At 48.3% G+C, this 17,085-nt stretch overlaps 1 protein-coding gene across 1 annotated transcript in view; it reads right to left on the bottom strand.

The window, feature by feature from the left end:
• Positions 1–2,772: 2,772 nt before the first annotated feature.
• The window catches only part of ADORA1 (adenosine A1 receptor), a 69,033-nt gene continuing 54,720 nt past the window's right edge, over positions 2,773–17,085 (bottom strand). Inside the window, exon 2 of the mRNA XM_090026219.1 lies at positions 2,773–3,557. Coding sequence (XP_089882345.1) covers positions 2,921–3,557 — 637 coding nt within the window. The 3' untranslated portion in view covers positions 2,773–2,920. The remainder of the gene's footprint in view (positions 3,558–17,085) is intronic.

The following is a 17,085-nucleotide window of genomic DNA, read 5'->3' as shown; positions in this document are numbered from 1 at the left end:
GCTTAAAACTAATTTCAGGTGTTAATGGGTGGACAATCCAGGGGTTAGGAACTCCAAGAACCACCTAAAATTAATGTGTAATAAGGCCCTTAGATATGGCAGTTAACACCTAAGATTAGACTTTCAGGATCTCTGCAGATCCAGGCAGATACCCAAGTCCCACTTATACTCACTGCATATTTTTCTTTCCCAACAAATTATGTGTTTGGGAAATTCTCCCCCAGTTTGGTGTGAGCTCTGATCTTCCCATGAATTTGTAAATACATGTTCCAGATCAAAAAGGGAGAAGAATGAAGCTGATACAATAGCAGCTGTACTTAATGACTGATTATTCATGCTCAAGCATAAAATTATTAAGACTGGGCTATAAAGACACCTAATCTAAAATGCAATCTGTATGATGTGTGCACTTGAAGGCAATCGAGACTGCATGCGTACATGTGTGCACTCTGAGCCCATAACAGCTTTTTGGCCCATGTCAGAGGAAATATCAGTCATGAGAAACATGAAGGAAAAAGAGCCTGAACACCAGAGCCAATGAAAATACTGATCCTGCTCCCTTTAGTGCCCCCAGGACCCCTGGAGTTGCACCCAACCTCCTGAGAAAAACCAAACTGGCTTTGGTTAAAAAAAAATATTTGAATTCCAGTAAAACGCATTGATTGCAATAAATAGTTTTTATTCCAGAACAGACCGAGAGATAAGAGCCCTACCTGAGCTAGAGGAGATAGACACAAGCAGGGGTGAGAAGGGAAACTTTGGATTTCATAGCTCCCTGACTCAAAATTCAGAGACCATGGAAGAGGCTGTGGCTGTCATGCCACGAGCTTCCTCTGAAACAGCGTCCAGGGCAGACGTCTGCTGGTCTGAGCAGTGCTCCAAAAGGGCAGCTTGCTGCAGCAGCTGAGTTTCTGACAGACCACAGATGCATCAGACTATGGCCCTTCGTGCCATTGGCCTGGCAGCACTGGCTAAGGCTGACTGTGTGTTTCCAGAACAGACATTATTGGAGCATGTCTTGGATTCAGAGCTTCTGTGCAATCAATTAAGGCTCACAACAGGACAACTCAAACAGGGGGCCTTGTTTTCATGAGGAGGGACCCCAACTCAGTGCTCAGACCAAGGTGAGAAGGAGGTTCAATGCAAGCAGAGGGTAGCTGAAGTCTGTGCAGAGCCCTGAACTCAAGCCCAGAGCCTCCATAGCCGTGGACCTTGTTACACTTTACACTGTAAGCTAAAGACATGTTAATCGGCTTAGCGTTGTTCAGTTTAGTGAAGCAGTCATGCCTTAAGGCAAAAAACCATGAGATTGTCTCTCACCTGCAGAGCTGTGGCTTGCCACTAGAGGCTTGCCAAGCAGGGGCAAGACTAACCAAGTCAGTGCTGTCAGCCACAATGTCTTCACGTTTTGTGCGTTTCTTTTTTAGTCGCTAGAATTTATTGGCATTGGTAGAGCCAGCACCACAGCCCAGGAGCTCCTGACTACCCCAGTGCTCCCGCCGCCATCTGGACCAGCTCACGACTTGAGCTCCAAGGGGCCTGATCCATTTTTTTTCACCAGATCCCGCTCCCACCCCCCTCACCTGGGTGGCCAGGTGCCATCTGAGCGCTGAAAAGAATTGGGCCCTTTGGAGCTCAGGTGGTGCCAAGTTAGCAGTCAGCCTGGCTGGTGGCAGAGCAGGCAGGGCAAGCTTCAAAGAAAAAAAGGATCGGGCTCCTCGGAGGTGAGCTGGCTGGACACCACCTGAGCCCTGAGGGGCTTGATCCTTTTTTCCTCCAGAGCCTGACCCCCTGCCCAGACTGGCTCACTGCTCCCACAGGCACAGGGTGCTCCCACTGCCCTGGCATCCCCACTTGCCTACTGCATCCTGGGATGCTAGACTTCGCTTTGGGCAGAATAGCTGTGGGAAGTGGCCACATCTTAATGGAACCGAAGCAAAATTAGGCAGATTAGAGATAATCCTACCCTGGAGTGGTGTAATTTTTAAGACGAGTAATGAGTGCTTTAAGCCACTTAAAAGGTGTTAAAGTGAAGCCAATCCAGGGTTTAAGAGCTCCAGAAACCACCTAAGATTACCGTGTAACAAGGCCTTGCACTGGTAGTTTTAGGTTTTCACAACTCCCTATTTGCTAGAGGAAGCAGTAGGGTACACAGGATGAGGGCAAGTTATTCCCTGTGTCATCTGCCTACACATGATCAGAATACAGTTTTCTTTCCCAAATATTTTGGCTGAAAGTTGAAATATTTGCATTCAAAATGGTGCCTCAGTGCCCAGTGGAGTTATAAAGTGCCTTATGCTTTGTTCTCCTATATGGGCTGACCTGTCTGCCCAGACTTCTCCCTCCCTCCCTTCTCAAGAGAAGAGGTGCATCATGAGACATGTAGAACCCGAAAGGTAAATGGTGATACTGGAAGCCTCAATCTGCTTCCCATTGCCTTGGTCCTTGCCCCCTTGCTCCTCACTCCGCCTTTTCAGTTCCAGCAGCCTCCAATTGCCCCAGCCCCAAGGCCGAGCCCCACAACTCAATCTTGGGAGCAGGAGTCCATAGTTCATGCTGCAGAGCTGCTTTCTTTTTTGTTTTATTTGCATTGAAAGTAAATAGCATCCCCAGCTGTACAATTCCTCTTTAAATACCCAGACACGTGTCACCTGCAAAAGAAAAAGTAACAGTGCAGGATACAATATCAAAACAGTACAATGGTTGTGAATAAATAATGCCCTTCACTAGCTCAGATAAATGTCTGGTTGGACTTGGAAAGGGCGGGCCATTGCAGATCGCCCAAGTCCTCTTTTTGACCCTCTTCCTAGGACCAGTCCATTTACAATGTGGGCAGAGGCAAGGTGGCCACTTGGTGGATTGAAGGGACCCATGGACTTGGTGGGAAGGAGCAGCTCGCTCTGTTCCTGCTCTCTTAAGCCTAGTTGTCCAGCTCAGTGTTGTTGATGTTGTTAATGTTCTTGTTAGTTTTACAACAGAAGTACTGGTTCCAGATCTGCAGGAATGCCGTCCTGAACTTTTGGATCTTGAAGGCGTACACGATTGGGTTCATGGCCGAGTTGCCATGAGTCAGGAGGATAGCGATATATGTCAGGATAATGGGTTTTTGGCAAGAGGGACAGAACAAGGTGATACAGTTTAGGATGTGCAGTGGGAGCCAACTCAGGGCAAAGAGGAAGAGCACTAGTGCTAAAGACTTTGCAATTTTCAGCTCCTTCCCATAATACTTCTGAGGATCGGTGGAGTTGGACGAGACCTTCTTGTTGAGTTGCTTGCGGATCAGGGTAAAAACCTCCAAGTAGATGATGAACATCAGGAGCAGAGGAGGCAACACCCAGACGAAGAAGTTGAAATACACCATGTATTCCATGCTGATGACCGTCTCGAACCGACACTTGATGACAAGCCCCACATGGCTGGCATTCACCATCTGAGCCTCCCTCATCTTGTTCAGGTTGTTCCAGCCAAACATGGGGGTTAGTCCTACAACGAAGGAGACAATCCAGCAGCAAGCAATGGCCACAGCTGCTCGCTTTGGGGTCACCATGCTCTTATACCTGTGGAAGAGACAGAAAATATCCAGAGAGTTTACACACCGGCAGAATCATGACTGGGTTTGGTTCTTAGCTCCAAAGTCTGTGGCTGGGGAAGAGGACTGCCACATGATCTCAGCTTCCACAAAGCCCCTAAACTAAGATCTTGTCTACGTGGGGCACTCTAGAAAATTAATCCAAATTAACTGGATCGACAGAACTGTATTAAACCTGTATGTGGACACTCTCATTCAGAACAAAAGCTTAGTTTAATTTACCTTGGAAGTTAATTCAGCTAATCCAGATTAATTCTGCATGTGAGGTTTAATGTGGTTTAACTAATCCACTTTATATTCCAAGCCCTATAAATAAGGTTAATTTGCCTGAATGCCCCCTGTGTAGACAAGCCTTGGGTGGCCCAAGCTGCAGAAGACCATGGCTGGGAGCATGTGGGCCATGGACCTCCCCTAAAACTCTGGTTCCACATGCTGAGCATCCAACCCTAGGGGAGGAAAGGTGTTGGTGTCCAGGGGAAGGAATACAAATAAGCAGTAGGGTGAGAACTAGGATATGATGGAGAGTGAAAGAGAAACAGATGGTTAGAAAGGGAGGTCATAAACTATAGGGGTGAGACTTCTAGTATGCGGACAGGGAGAGGGCCTGAGTCCAGTCTTACAGTCTTGACCTAAGGGGAGTGACTCCAGATTTACAGAGCACATGAGATGAGGATCAGGTCCAACATGATGAGTTTGGACAGAGCAAGGCCACCGACAGATTTAAAACCAGTGTGAGTGGGGCTTCCTGTGGCCCTTTCTTCTCTAAGTCACCTGCTCACTTCCAAGCCAGGCTAGCAGAGGGAGAAGGTCCTCACACACGAGTGGTGGCATTTTACCCTCTCAGTGCACAGGTGCAAATGACATCCCTGGGCCAGGGAAGGGAGATGTAGGGCACGTCTACAGTGTGTCGGACAGATCTGCTGTGAATACACACCTCAACCACTTGCTCCTGCCAAAATACGTTGTGTAACTGTGTCCCAGCACATGCAGGGCACACTCAGTGCTCTCAGTCCCAGACGAGCAGGGATGGCATGCTGAGAACTTCTCTAATGGTAGCTACATGACACCTTTTTGGGGGTATGTGCTGGCAGACATGTTGTTCCTGGTGCTGCCCCCTCAGGTTGCCCAAGGTAGCCTAGGCCTGCCCTCAGGCCTGAGCTCCTTTAATAAAGGCTGCTGCCTTGGAGGGGATTTAAAGGGTTATCCCAGAGCAAAAGTCTGACATCTCATGGCATCTTGGTATTATGTTCATACTGGATGGCACCAAGTTATGACAATGCAAATGTTTCAAAAGGCAAATGATGATGGCACTGGGTGGTGGCTTCCTGTCTCTCTGGGCAGCTGATCTAGGGAGCTCTCCAGGTGCCAAAAACTAAGCTCTGTGGATGGGGAGAGTTTTGTTAGCACAGCTCAGCTCGCTCTGCTCTTAGAAGAGAGCCCCGACACCGGGGAAGTAATCAGCAAAAAGGTTCCTCCCACATCAGCTGCCAGCTTAAGGAAAAACTGATCAATGTTAATGGCTGCCAGGGATGCGTCTCGCCAAAGTCTTTTTCACTTTCTAATGTGTCAAGCCTTAAGGACAAAGGCTGCTTTTCCCTACGGGCTGGTGCCAAGAGATGCGAGAGCAAAAGCGTAGCTTGGCTTCAGCTCTGCTTCTGCCAGCTCTGTGCTTATCTCCAGCATGAGCCTCTCTTCTAAAGGGAACCGGCCATAAGAGGAGACTCCGGGGTTTTGCCCCTTGGTAAAATATTTCATAAATATAAGTAAAGCCTGACGGGTTTCATCTCACCTCCAAAATATGACAATAGGACCAAAAAGTCTTGGGCTGCTTGGAAGGCACAGAGATGTGAAGAAACACCATTAGCAGCTCTCAGCTGATGAGTAGAGGATGCCAAACTTGAACAAACAGCTCTTTGCTCCCAGCTCTTGCTTGAACATTTGAATTAAATCATAGAAAACGAAAAGCCTTAAACAGTTGGACTGAATTTCCCTTGCTTTTCCATTGCTCACTTTTCACTTCTTTGGTGGGCAGTGTCACTATCCCAACAAGTCTCCCACAGGGGCCACAAAAAACCTGCTGGACAAGCCCTGACATCCTGACAGAGAAACCAAGTAGAAAGAGACTCGCACTCTCACTATCCAGAGTTTTCTTAATATGTCAGCAAGCAAAATAAGGACCCAAACCCCATTGTTCCCCACTGAACATTTTACCATGAACATCAAGGCTTGTGCTAGCACCTCAGTAAGACGTGTGATCTCAATGCAAGGAGCAAGTGTAGCCCTAACTGAAGCAGTCTGGAGGGAAGTGTAAAAGGAAAGGCTGCAAGTCTCATTAATGCACAGGCAGCATCAATTATTAAGTAACTCTAAGCATAGTCTGGTGTCTCTCATCCAAGAAGGGTTCGTAGCAATCAGTCTCCATTTGTTCCCCCTATAACCACCTCTAGTGTGGGAAGTTGTTCCCATAAATCAAAGGGGCAGGCTGGCTCCCATGGGAAGACTTTGGGACTGAGAATTGCTCACTGTTTCCTTCTTTTTCTGAGTCAATGATTTATACTCATAGAAGGGGGCAGAACATCATACAGCTTCTGGCGGGGCAGCGAGAGACCCACAAGACAGACACTGTGGCAGCACGATCCCAGAGCACGGGGAGCAGGATGAGAGGCGGCACAGAAAGATGACTGGCAGCGGGCACAGAGATGCTGCAGAAACTGCGGAGTGGAGATGAGGGGACCCTTCATGGGAGACGGGGCCCCTTCTCCCCCAGCCTCTCAGTTGAGGTTGAAACATGGTTTATCCTGCTCCTGCTCCTCCCTGCGCTATTGCACTGTGGGGAGAATTCGCTTGCAGGGAGCGGAGGGAGCATCAAGTGGATTTGGGGGTGGCTTGGAAATGCTGTGGGGATGAGATGCTGGAGTTTTCTGGAAGAGCTGGGTTGGGGGGAGAGCAGAGGAGTGGGCAGGGGGGCTTGCTTCAGCTGTCTATCTTGGGGCCTCCACCGCTGCACCCCATGATTTGGTCATGGGGCTTGGGCTGCCCCAGTGAGGACCCCTTCTGGGGATGGAGTGGAGGCAACAGCCAGGCAGCTGCTGGCAGACCACCTCTCTTCTGTTTTCTGTTAGGTCCTGCCCAGATCTTGAGGATCTGAAGCCCAAACTCAGCTGAGTCAAGAATGTCTATGGAGTGAAGCTACAGCAACACTGTGCCTCTGTAACCGGTGGCCTTCACCCAGCGGGAGGGCACGAAGTTGCACGTGCACTGCTCTAGCTGGTAGCACATTGTCCCACACGGGAAGGGGGAGGGATGGAGGAGGCTGCAGGGGACTTGCCTGTACTGAACATCCTCCCCACACTGCACCAGAACACATCATCCTGCTGTAGATGGTAATCAGTCCAGCTGCCAGGGTCACGGAGACCTTGGGCTCTGGGTGTGGTGTACAAGGCAGTGCTGACCAGAGGAAACGACGGGCTCCTCACTGTGAGAACCTATCCCTTCACTCCCTGGGCTCCCCCCTGAAACCAGCCCTTTCCTCACTCCCCTTTTCCCCCCCATCTCCACAGCACCAACCCCACACCCTGTCCTCTACTTATCAATCACCACCCGTTATACCCTTCTTCATTCTTCACTGCCTCCCTTTCCCCAGGACCCACAAACATACATTTCTTCAGCTTAACAGGGAAGCTGCCCACAGCACATTACTTGCTCAGTTTTGTTTCCCATGGGTCACTGAAAACTGGAGATGACTGATCTATGGCATTTGAAAAGGGTTCTCTCTGCCACACAGCTGCCTGGTTGCACATCACCTACCACAGCCTCTCTCTGTTCCCCATGTGTCTGCATTCACACACAATTCACTCCTAAATATTATACAGGACTGAGAAGTTATATACCACTCCCCTCGTCACCTTGTAGACACATTACCAACCCTAGGAGCCATGTGAAATGTGAACTGGGTATCAGCCTAGGCCAAGGTGCTTAATTTTCACATTTCAGAAGTGGCCTGTGCACTCAGATGCAATCAGAATGAGTGTGTGTGTGTGCGTGCAACACACACCCAGTGGAATGGAAACAAAACAGCGATATTTCACAAATGAATGAAAAATTTTCCCTGCAAAACTAAGGGAGTGGTGTTTTACTGGAAAAAACACACAGACAACAGAGTTGTTCCCTGAGGAGTCAAATCTGAATGCTAATTTCAATCATTAAATTTGAATGGCAGAGGGATTCTCGACTTGTACATCCCAATGCAGAGTTAGTGCTGTCACCGTCTCTGCCCGCAGACCTGCCACGATGAATAAGCAGGCTGTCTGCTCCCTCCCTGACTGATTTCCAAAGGCTCATTCATGTGCAACACACAGTCACTTGCCTTCCCCACACAATGCTCATCCCCTCTACTGATGCTTGGTTCGTCAGTGCAGAACTGCCAACCCTATGCACTCATAAATGGGGCTGGATTCCTTTTGCATTTGGCTTGTCTTTTTCTACAACCTTCGCAGTGCTGCAGGTCACGTTTTAAAACTTTTCTGAAACAATCACAATGACTAAACAAAAGCTGAGATTCTTGCCCAATTGTTCATCTCCAGGAGCTGGGGCTTGAAGCAAACCCTCTACTATCACAGACAATACCACCAGGAGAGTCAGCAGTACTCTCACCATGTGTACATTCCTTGGGGTCACACATGGTATTAGTAATCTTCCCCCACTTCTACTCCTGCTTTTGCACTAATTTGCTCTAATGGCAGCACTGAGGCTGGAGCTTTCAGAAGAGCTGCGCACATGTGTAACCAAGCCCAAATACTCCAAAATATTATGAGTGTCTTAAAATTAACACCATTAAAATACATAAGTAAATGCCATGCTCACTTTCTTGATCTCCTGATTTTTGGAACTTCAGAGTCACATTTTGCAGAAATGTACTTTTTTTTGTAACAGGGGAGGGGAAATGCTGATATAATCACTTGACTCCAGGAACTGGGGCTTACAGATCCATGCAAAATGTTCTGAGACTTGCAACAGGCTCTCGAGAATGGAGGCCATGGGACAGCACCCACAGGCAGGGTCATATTTTCATAGGACTACAGCATACTGGGTGCTGAGCTCCTTTGAAATCTGGCCTGCAGGAGATTCTACAAAACTCTGTAAAGTCCCCTCAGGGACAGTGACAAGGGTGGTGTGAAAGCATCTTCATACTCTTGGCATCCTGGGCTGCTCCAGAGGCTGAAATTAAATACAATTAAATACAATACCCCCAGGATGCTCTAATGTCTGACAGTTCCACCTATCATGCTGCCTATGATTGCAGGGCAGGCCAGGATCCTTGTAGCACTTTGTATTACACAACTGACCACTCCTACCCATAATCCTGCACTGATATGCCCCATAGATAGATGCTTACAAGGAGAAAAAATGTAGAGTCACTTACTGTACTGTGTACCATATCTGTATTGTGCCCATATCGCTATTCTCCCCCAGCTCTTTGCAGAACCTTTACAGAGCCTGTGTGCTCCTGGAATGACAAATATAAGTCAAGGCAGGAGTCAGAAGCTTCTTTAAGCCTGTGCAGTCATGATTCATGGAAGAGCTAACGCAGGCAGGACTCAAGAAAGTTTGCTATTTGTCTTCCTTCCTTTCTCATGTCCTCATGTGACAAGGTGTTTAGCAGAATTTGCAGATTCGTTGGAATCTGACAAGGCCACGCCATGAGTGCTTCTGCCCTGGCCTTAAACGCTCAACCTCTGTGCTTCCAGCCACTCACCCGTGTCCATGCCACCCTTGTTTAGGGTCTTATCACGTGGGACACTTGTAATGTGTTAAATGTGTGCAGTATTAGTTAGAATGTGTACCAGTCACCTGGTAATGTTTACTACAATCTCTGGCATGCACAGATCACTGACTGTTGGTCTCAGTGCTGGCACCACATCACTCTTGAACCACCTCTGGTGCATTGCTGGGGCTGGGATCAATAATCAGCCGATTGTTGGTCCCAGTCTCAGGACCCTCCAGGGTTGTGAGCACCTGGCTTTCAACTTGATCGGGGAGGAACCTGACAAGGGAAAGATCCAGGATCCTTCTTCCTGACATGTGGCTTGGTACAGCAGAAGGGTCCATGGCACAGCCAGGTGAGGACTCCAAATTGCTCCTATTATCTCCATGGAGCAGTCTGACAGTAGCTGAACATGTTACTTAATATGCTCTGGAGATCCTCTTTGCATAAAATCTTAACTTTATTACAATAGGAGCACATTTAGCTTATGTTTTCATAGATTTCATAGACTTTAGGGCTGAAAGGGACCTCGTGAGATCATCAGATCCAGCCCACTGCCCAAGGGGCAGGAAGTCAGCTGGGGTCAAATCACCCCAGCAAGATAAGCATCCAAGCACTACCTGAATGTGCAGTCACTCACCTTTTAAGTACATTTAACACATGGTAAGTGCCATGTGCAACATGTCCCTTAGATATTGTGGTGGTGAACATACCTGAGGGTCATCTACACCGACCTTCCCCATGCTGCCACTAATGGGGCAGCCCACCTGGTGAATGAGAGCTCAGATATCTGATAGCTTATACAAGGTCTCTGGCAGCTTTGTCTCCATCATTCCAATTTCTCAGTAGTTCCAAGAGCAAGATCAGAGTCCCTGGGTCAGGGAAGGAAAGTGTCTGTAGTGTCTTGCAGTCATCATTCACCAGCTGGGCATTTCCCACTGCTAGTGGCAGCTCCATTCTGCTACAACATGCTTGCTTGGCAACGGCATGCAGCCTTCACTCCTTTTTGTTATGCCTATCTCTTGCTTATCTAGCACCCTGCATGTGCATGGCACATTGTGCTATAAATACAAGCAGACTTGCCTCCTGGAGAGTGTACAATCCAAACTGAGGCATGAGGAGACAGCAGTCCTAGAAAAAAGCGAAGGATGGAGCACTGTGTTAGGCATTATTGTGATGCTGCTGGGGAGTCACTAACACACAAGGCTGAGGGGGCGAACAAAGAAGTTAAGAAATGGGAATCTGCAACAGCTAGAAAGATCACCTACAACCTTCCTTCCTGTTTCACCAGAGTCCTGCCCCTGCAAGCAGAGAGGTCTCAGAGGTTTTTTTAAGCCCACTAGAGCCTTCATTATTCTCCATAGAAGGTGCTAAGATCCTACAGTGATGGGAGATCCATTCCAGCCACTGCTGTGTGCTTTGTCTCCTCTGCTCAGGCTGACCCTGAATATTCCTCTTTTCTTCTTCTTTCTCCTCTACCATGCTCCCTATGGAGGGAAGATCTTTATTTTGGCACCTCTCCTGGTTCATTCCTGCCCAGGAGAAAAGGAGGGAAAAAAGGTCAAAATTCTAGACCATCAGGGTGTGGATGGTGAGACCCTTGTGTGCCTCCATCCCCATGCCCGTTCTGTTTTTTGTTTGTCAGGTTGAATCCAGTGTGCCTGGGCCTTAATTTGAGACATGGCTGAAAAATAACATGAATAGCAAAGACATTCATTATTCTTATGCTTACTGCTCAGTGGAAGAAAATTAGAAAGGCACAAGAAGCAGTGGCTGGAAGTTCAAGCCAGCCAAACTGAAATGAGAAATAAGGCACACATTTTTAACAGTAACAGTGACTAACTACTGGGACAAACTGCTGAGGGGAGGGGTGGATTCTCCATCTTTTAATGGCTTAACACCAGGACTGGATGCATTTTTTAAATATATGCTTTAATTAAACACAAGTTATTTGGCTCACTGAAGGGGTACCTTGATGAAATTCTATAGCCCTTCTAATACAGATGTCAGATTACACCGTCTAATGGTAATTTCTGGCCACAGAACCTATGAATCTCCACTTTTATTACATTTCCTTTTATTCACACACACATGTGCGCACGCACGCACACACACACACACACGGCGGGTAGCATTCTATTCTCCAGCTGTCCAGATCTGGCTGTCTGCCTGGCATTTCTAGTTATCTAAGTGCCAAAAATGCCATTTACACCTCGGATAGGAAGTCAATTCTTGGATGCTTAAGCAACAGCATAACTAGAGGTAAGCGAACAGGGCACTGATTTAGGGGGGTGCCAGTGGCGGCAGCCAGCACAGAGGGAGCCTGTCCTTCAGCCACAGGAGCCTGAGCCTGTGCTGCTGCTGTTACAACAGCATCCTGAGTGCAGCGAGCCCGTGCTATGGCAGGTAGGATCTGATTGCCCGCGCCTCCACTCTACAGTGTCACATGATATTATTAAGCTCTCCACCCCCCAGCCCCGGCATGATGAAACACCTATCTACATCTCTGCAAGCGAACCTGTACATGCATGCATGTGCCTAGGCATTTGCACTGGCAACTAAATGGCAGGGTGGGGAAGGAAGGGACTTTTGCTATTTCAGTGCCACATGCAAGGGCTAGGGCACTCATCCTGGAAGCCAGATCCCCCTCACCCAGCAGGCACGCTGACTTACTAGCACAGCCCTTAAACCCACATTTCAGGCCAGACATTAAGTCCGTTCCCTGGCACTGGTAGTGAAGCTGGCCCCCAGGGCAGCCTTGAGAGGGAGACGTGTGGTCAGGGGGACCAGACTAAGCCAGAGGTTGTGTGGCTCAGTGAGGTGGCTGCTGGCCTGAGAAGGGGGGGGCCCTGACTCCCAGTGAGGTAGACACTTCCCCCTGCACGGCCCTCTGAGAATCGCGTCTTCCACTGACTTGGTTTTTTAAAAGCAAGGGGCTACGTGTCCAGGAACAGGACGCTGACCTGGGGAGTAAGTGCCATGTCTGCCTCAGCTCGTAGTCTTCATCCCTGCAGCCCTGCTGACGCTGGAGGAATTAACACAGTAGCAGCCACCTGGGCTCAGCAGAGTGCGAATGGAGCCTGCTGCCCTATTTTCACCAGGTTTTTTTGCCTCCAAAAGTGACTTTTTCAATAGTGCAAACATCTTCATAGAAAATTACGTCATTGACAGTCCTCCATTTTTGTGGATACAGAACCAGATGAAATTGTTCAGGTTGATTCGCTTTGAAATCATTTTGGTTTTGCTCTGGGGAGCCTCAGCCACCACTTTCCATTGGCAAGGCAGCAAATCCCCTCCCAATCTGAATGCAATGTCCAGCCTAAGTCAAGAGGCTTATCAGGCTTGTAAGAGTAAGATAGCCTTTGTCTGCAGCCAGTGGCACAGAAGAGAGTGGCAGGGCCACCACTGCTGCTGGCTGGCTGTGATTCACACCCATCAGGTACCCACTCCCAGCTGGGATGGCTGGGACCAGCCTTCAAGGCGGAGCTGGAAGCGACTTGACCTTGTGTCCCTGGAGCCATAGCAAGTCAGCTTAACCATTCTGTCACCTCATCCTCTCCTTGCACCCCTGCATCACTTCTCTGAATTTGGTGGCAACCCAGCTGAGAATCACTGCCCTGCAATAACAACACATCCAAACTGTCTGTTTTCATTGAAAGCACAGCAACGTCCTACCCTTTTGTTTTGCTCACAAAGCCCGATCATTTTTGATGGACTATTTTTTGTTTTTGCAAACCTTTTTGCAGAAAATATTTACTAATTTTCAACTGACCTAACAGCTGTGCTTCCCTGAAACAAAGCAGGGCTCTTCTAACAAGTCTTACTCCAATAAGAAATTCATGTAATTAAATCAGTGAAAATTTCTCCATAAAGACAGGGCGTTGCTAATTAAATGAAGCAAGAAACAGCGAGGGGAGAAAGGACAACACAGCTGACGTGCAGCTCATCCAATTCTAGTTATAATTCTGGGGTGTGGGGGGGAGGAGAGGGGTGCAATAAAAGCCATAACAGCAACTCATCTAATTGAAAATCTCCTGACAAACCCCCTTTGATCTCTCTCTGCTTAGATTTCTGTTCCTCTTCCTCCGCATATTTTTGTTTCAGATCTTGCCGCCTCCTCTGTGCCACTGCACGGAGACTTGCAGGGTGAGAACTGGGAAGAATTGTGCAACTTCAGATACTTAAGCCAGGAAGAGTTTGAAGGGTACTTTGTAAAAAAAGTTAAACATTTATGAGGCTGGAGCTGGATCTTCATTCCTGGTGAAGTTAATTATTCTCCCCAGATTCCTAATGTGAACTTACTAATTGTTTCTACCCAACTTAGTTGCTGGACACTTTCCAGACACCTGGAAAGTCCCTGCTAGAGAGAGCTGATGGGATCACTGTTATCTTGATTGATACCAGGGCCACCCCAACACTGGAAGCAGGCAACACTTCAGCTTGAGCCAGGCTTATCGGCCAAAAACTGGAACAGACCTACATCAGACTGAAGGGGAAGGAGGACAACGAGGGGGAGCAGAGCGGAGATGGAAGATACAGCACTCACGCTGACCAGAGGGTTACATACTTCTTCTGAACAGAGTGAGCTCATGCCAAACCTCTAAGGTCCCTCGCTCTCTTAATCCTCAAAGCTCCACCACATGAAAGCAGCCATTTGGGATAATAGCCAGGCCTGAACCACAGGTCTCCAGAGATAAAAAAACATAGGTCTCACAAGCTTGAACTAAAAAGCTAAGCTCTGAAGTCAGCACTGTAACAGACTCACATCCGCTATAGGATGGGCACAAAGGGAAAACCTCCACCAAAGACGAGCAGTTCTCAACTGGGAGTCCATGCCCCTCTGTGGGGGCCATGAGTAGGCTTTAGGGGGTCTGCCCAGCCAGGCTCAGGGCCAGGAGGAGCCGCTTTGGCCCCCCGGGGCTGAGACGCATCCCAAGGAAGGGGTGGGAGTGGGTCTGTCCACCCAGCCTCACAGCCCCCATCCCTGCTGCACCTGGGGCCGGGGAGCTGCGTAGTTTTTGTGGCACAGGTGGGCCGTGGAGCTTTTATAGTATGCTGGGGAGGGGGACTCAGGAAGAAAAAGACTGACACCTCCTGCCACAGACTGACTAGCGTGTTACATTTGCACATCTGTGACCGAAAGCATGGGAAAGAAGGAAGCTCAAGCTTCACTCATGGAAAAGAGTCCATTGTAGTGAGACCCCAAGAGACAGAACTTCTTCAAACGCTCACCATGGGTATGAAGGGTGAGCAGAGAGCCAACCTTTCCTCTGGCAGACCCATGGCAGTCATGCTTCACTGAAATGTATATAAACTCAAGCCTCGCGTTAGCTAGGTGCCTTCCCTCATTTTCTGACATCATAAAGAAGCACAGTTTTGTGGGTGATGCCTTTCACAGGACCGATTTCAGACTTGGAGGAGATGGTGGAGGTTAGACAACTTTCAGGCACATGAGCCCCTCTCTGCTCTGAGACACCGATACAATCTAAGTTAAATACCAGTTAGAACAATTACTTTCGTTTAACTCTATCATGTTAATAAAACTGCTCGCTGAACAACGGAAGTGGCAGTGATCTGTGGTGCGTAGATAAGTTATCAGGAATAGTTACAGCCGAGGCAAAGTATATTAGAAGGGTTTGCTTTCTAAGCCCCGTCCAAAGATGGGGGCATCAAAATTAACTGGGGGATACGCAGAGGCCCAGAAAACAACTGTGTGGGACAACTGAGGTGTAATGTAACAGCCCTGCAAACGACAGAGCTTCATTCTTCATCTGTCCACCCACAGCAAATTAAGTAGATTACAAACCACCCAAACACGGATGAGCTGAGTTCTCCTGTATAGCTAAACCTAATGATGTGAAAGAAAAATCATTCAAAAGGGAAGATGACTACTATCACGACAACACTGCTTCATACACAAAGGCAATCACCTCAGGAATAGCTTCCTGAGCCGCCACGAGCAATAAACTGAGATTAAGACCAGAGCACAGCTACCCTTCTCTGAGCAAGCCATCCAAGCACACAAGAAGTTTCAGGCCGACAAGCCCTATGATTTAGACCTCAGGCCTGCCTGATAAGGGAAGAGAGAACAGCTATGATCCGGACTCAAGGGCACTGTCAGCATCTTCTTCTATGGGGGATCTACTACCCTCTCTGGCACATGCAAAAGCCTGAGCAGTGCTACAGAAGCCATCACTTTACATTAAAAATGTTGAGAATTACTTTCCATCTTCCTTTCTTCTATGAATGTTATTTGAAAAGCTAGCAAAGTTTTCAGAACTATCTTCCAGTATCCTGGACTCCTCTATCAGGCTTCAGGCCAGGGAATAGAAAGGAAAAGACACCTCTTACTTTGGCAGAGGGCCTCCTCTTGTCCATAGACAATGACAGCTCATGCACCCTCATTCTGCTGGGCCTCTCTGCAGCTTTTGATACTGAATCCTGCGGTCCTTCCTACAACAAGTTGTAAGGGTGAACACACATTCCTGAAATGACTCTTGTCCTTCCCAGAATGAACCTGGACAGACATTAAAAGCAATTGCTCTTCCTTCACCAAATCCCTCCTCACCTGCTGAGTGGCGCCAGACTGAGCCCTCTTCCCTAGATCCCCCTTTTCACCAGATGGCAACAGCTTGTTCAGCACCCCAAATCAGCACCTGAATGCAAAGTGGCTGATTAATAGTGAATCCCGGCAAGACTGAACTGGGAAGGAGGCAGTTTAAGGAACACATGTCCTCCAGCATCCCCTGCACGTTGCTGAGTTAGTTCTCAAACTCAACTTAAAAACTGTCACTTCTTGCAAGAGAAGCATCCATATGGTAGCATCCAACACCTGCCTGACATCAATGTACTACAGTGGTTTTCCATTTTTTCATTTGCAGACCCCTCAAAAAATTTGAATGGAGGTGCAGACCCCTTTGGAAATGTGATTGATCATGGTCATCTTTTATGGACCCCTTAGACATAGTCTGTAGCCCCCAGGGGTCCATGGACTACAGGTTGAAAGCCATTGGTATAAGACAAGGAGGTAAAATGGGCAAACAGTGGTGCAGCCTTGCCTCTGCATAAGAATAACACAGCTGAAGGGTTGATCTAAGAGTGCAATGCTCAACCTATGGCTCATGGCCAGATTCAGCCCATGGATACACATATCTTACAGGCCATGGGGCTCCCCATTGGTCCAGAAATTTGGCAGCTGGAGAGCAATGGAAGCATTAATTAATGCTGCCACCGCTTCCCCACCACTATATTTCTGGACCTGTAGGAGCCCTGGAGGGCTGGATGACATGGTGCTGCATACTGGATCACACGGGTGCACAGAGCTAACCTGCAGTCAGATCTGGCACATGGGGCCAGGCTAGTGCATGGTGTTGGTCCATGGTTGGATTCAGTGTGTGGGGTTGATCTGCAGCCAAATCTGGGGCACAATGCTAGGCTGCAGCTGGATTCAGTGTTCAGGACTGGCCGTGGCGGAGGGCCAGCACACCAAATTGCACAGACTAACCTTGTGTGCTGACACCATGTGCAGGATCCAGCCTGCACGCCAACTCCACACCACTCATCCAACCTTTAGAGGCCAGGTGGGTTGAGCACCACTGATCTAGGAAACCAGTTTCTGAGCAGTAAGTACACACAGAAAAGTAGAAGTGTCCACCAATCACATTGTAGCTGTTATTTTTTAATAAATCTGTTTTCTCATAAAGCCTGCTCCAAATCCCAAATCAGAGTCTTT

Source organism: Crocodylus siamensis, chromosome 13 (assembly GCF_052110815.1).
Source record: "Crocodylus siamensis isolate JL-2025a chromosome 13, ASM5211081v1, whole genome shotgun sequence".
Lineage (NCBI taxonomy): Eukaryota > Metazoa > Chordata > Crocodylia > Crocodylidae > Crocodylus > Crocodylus siamensis.
Note: the sequence above shows the minus strand (reverse complement) of the source record. Positions and strands in the feature narration are given on the sequence as shown.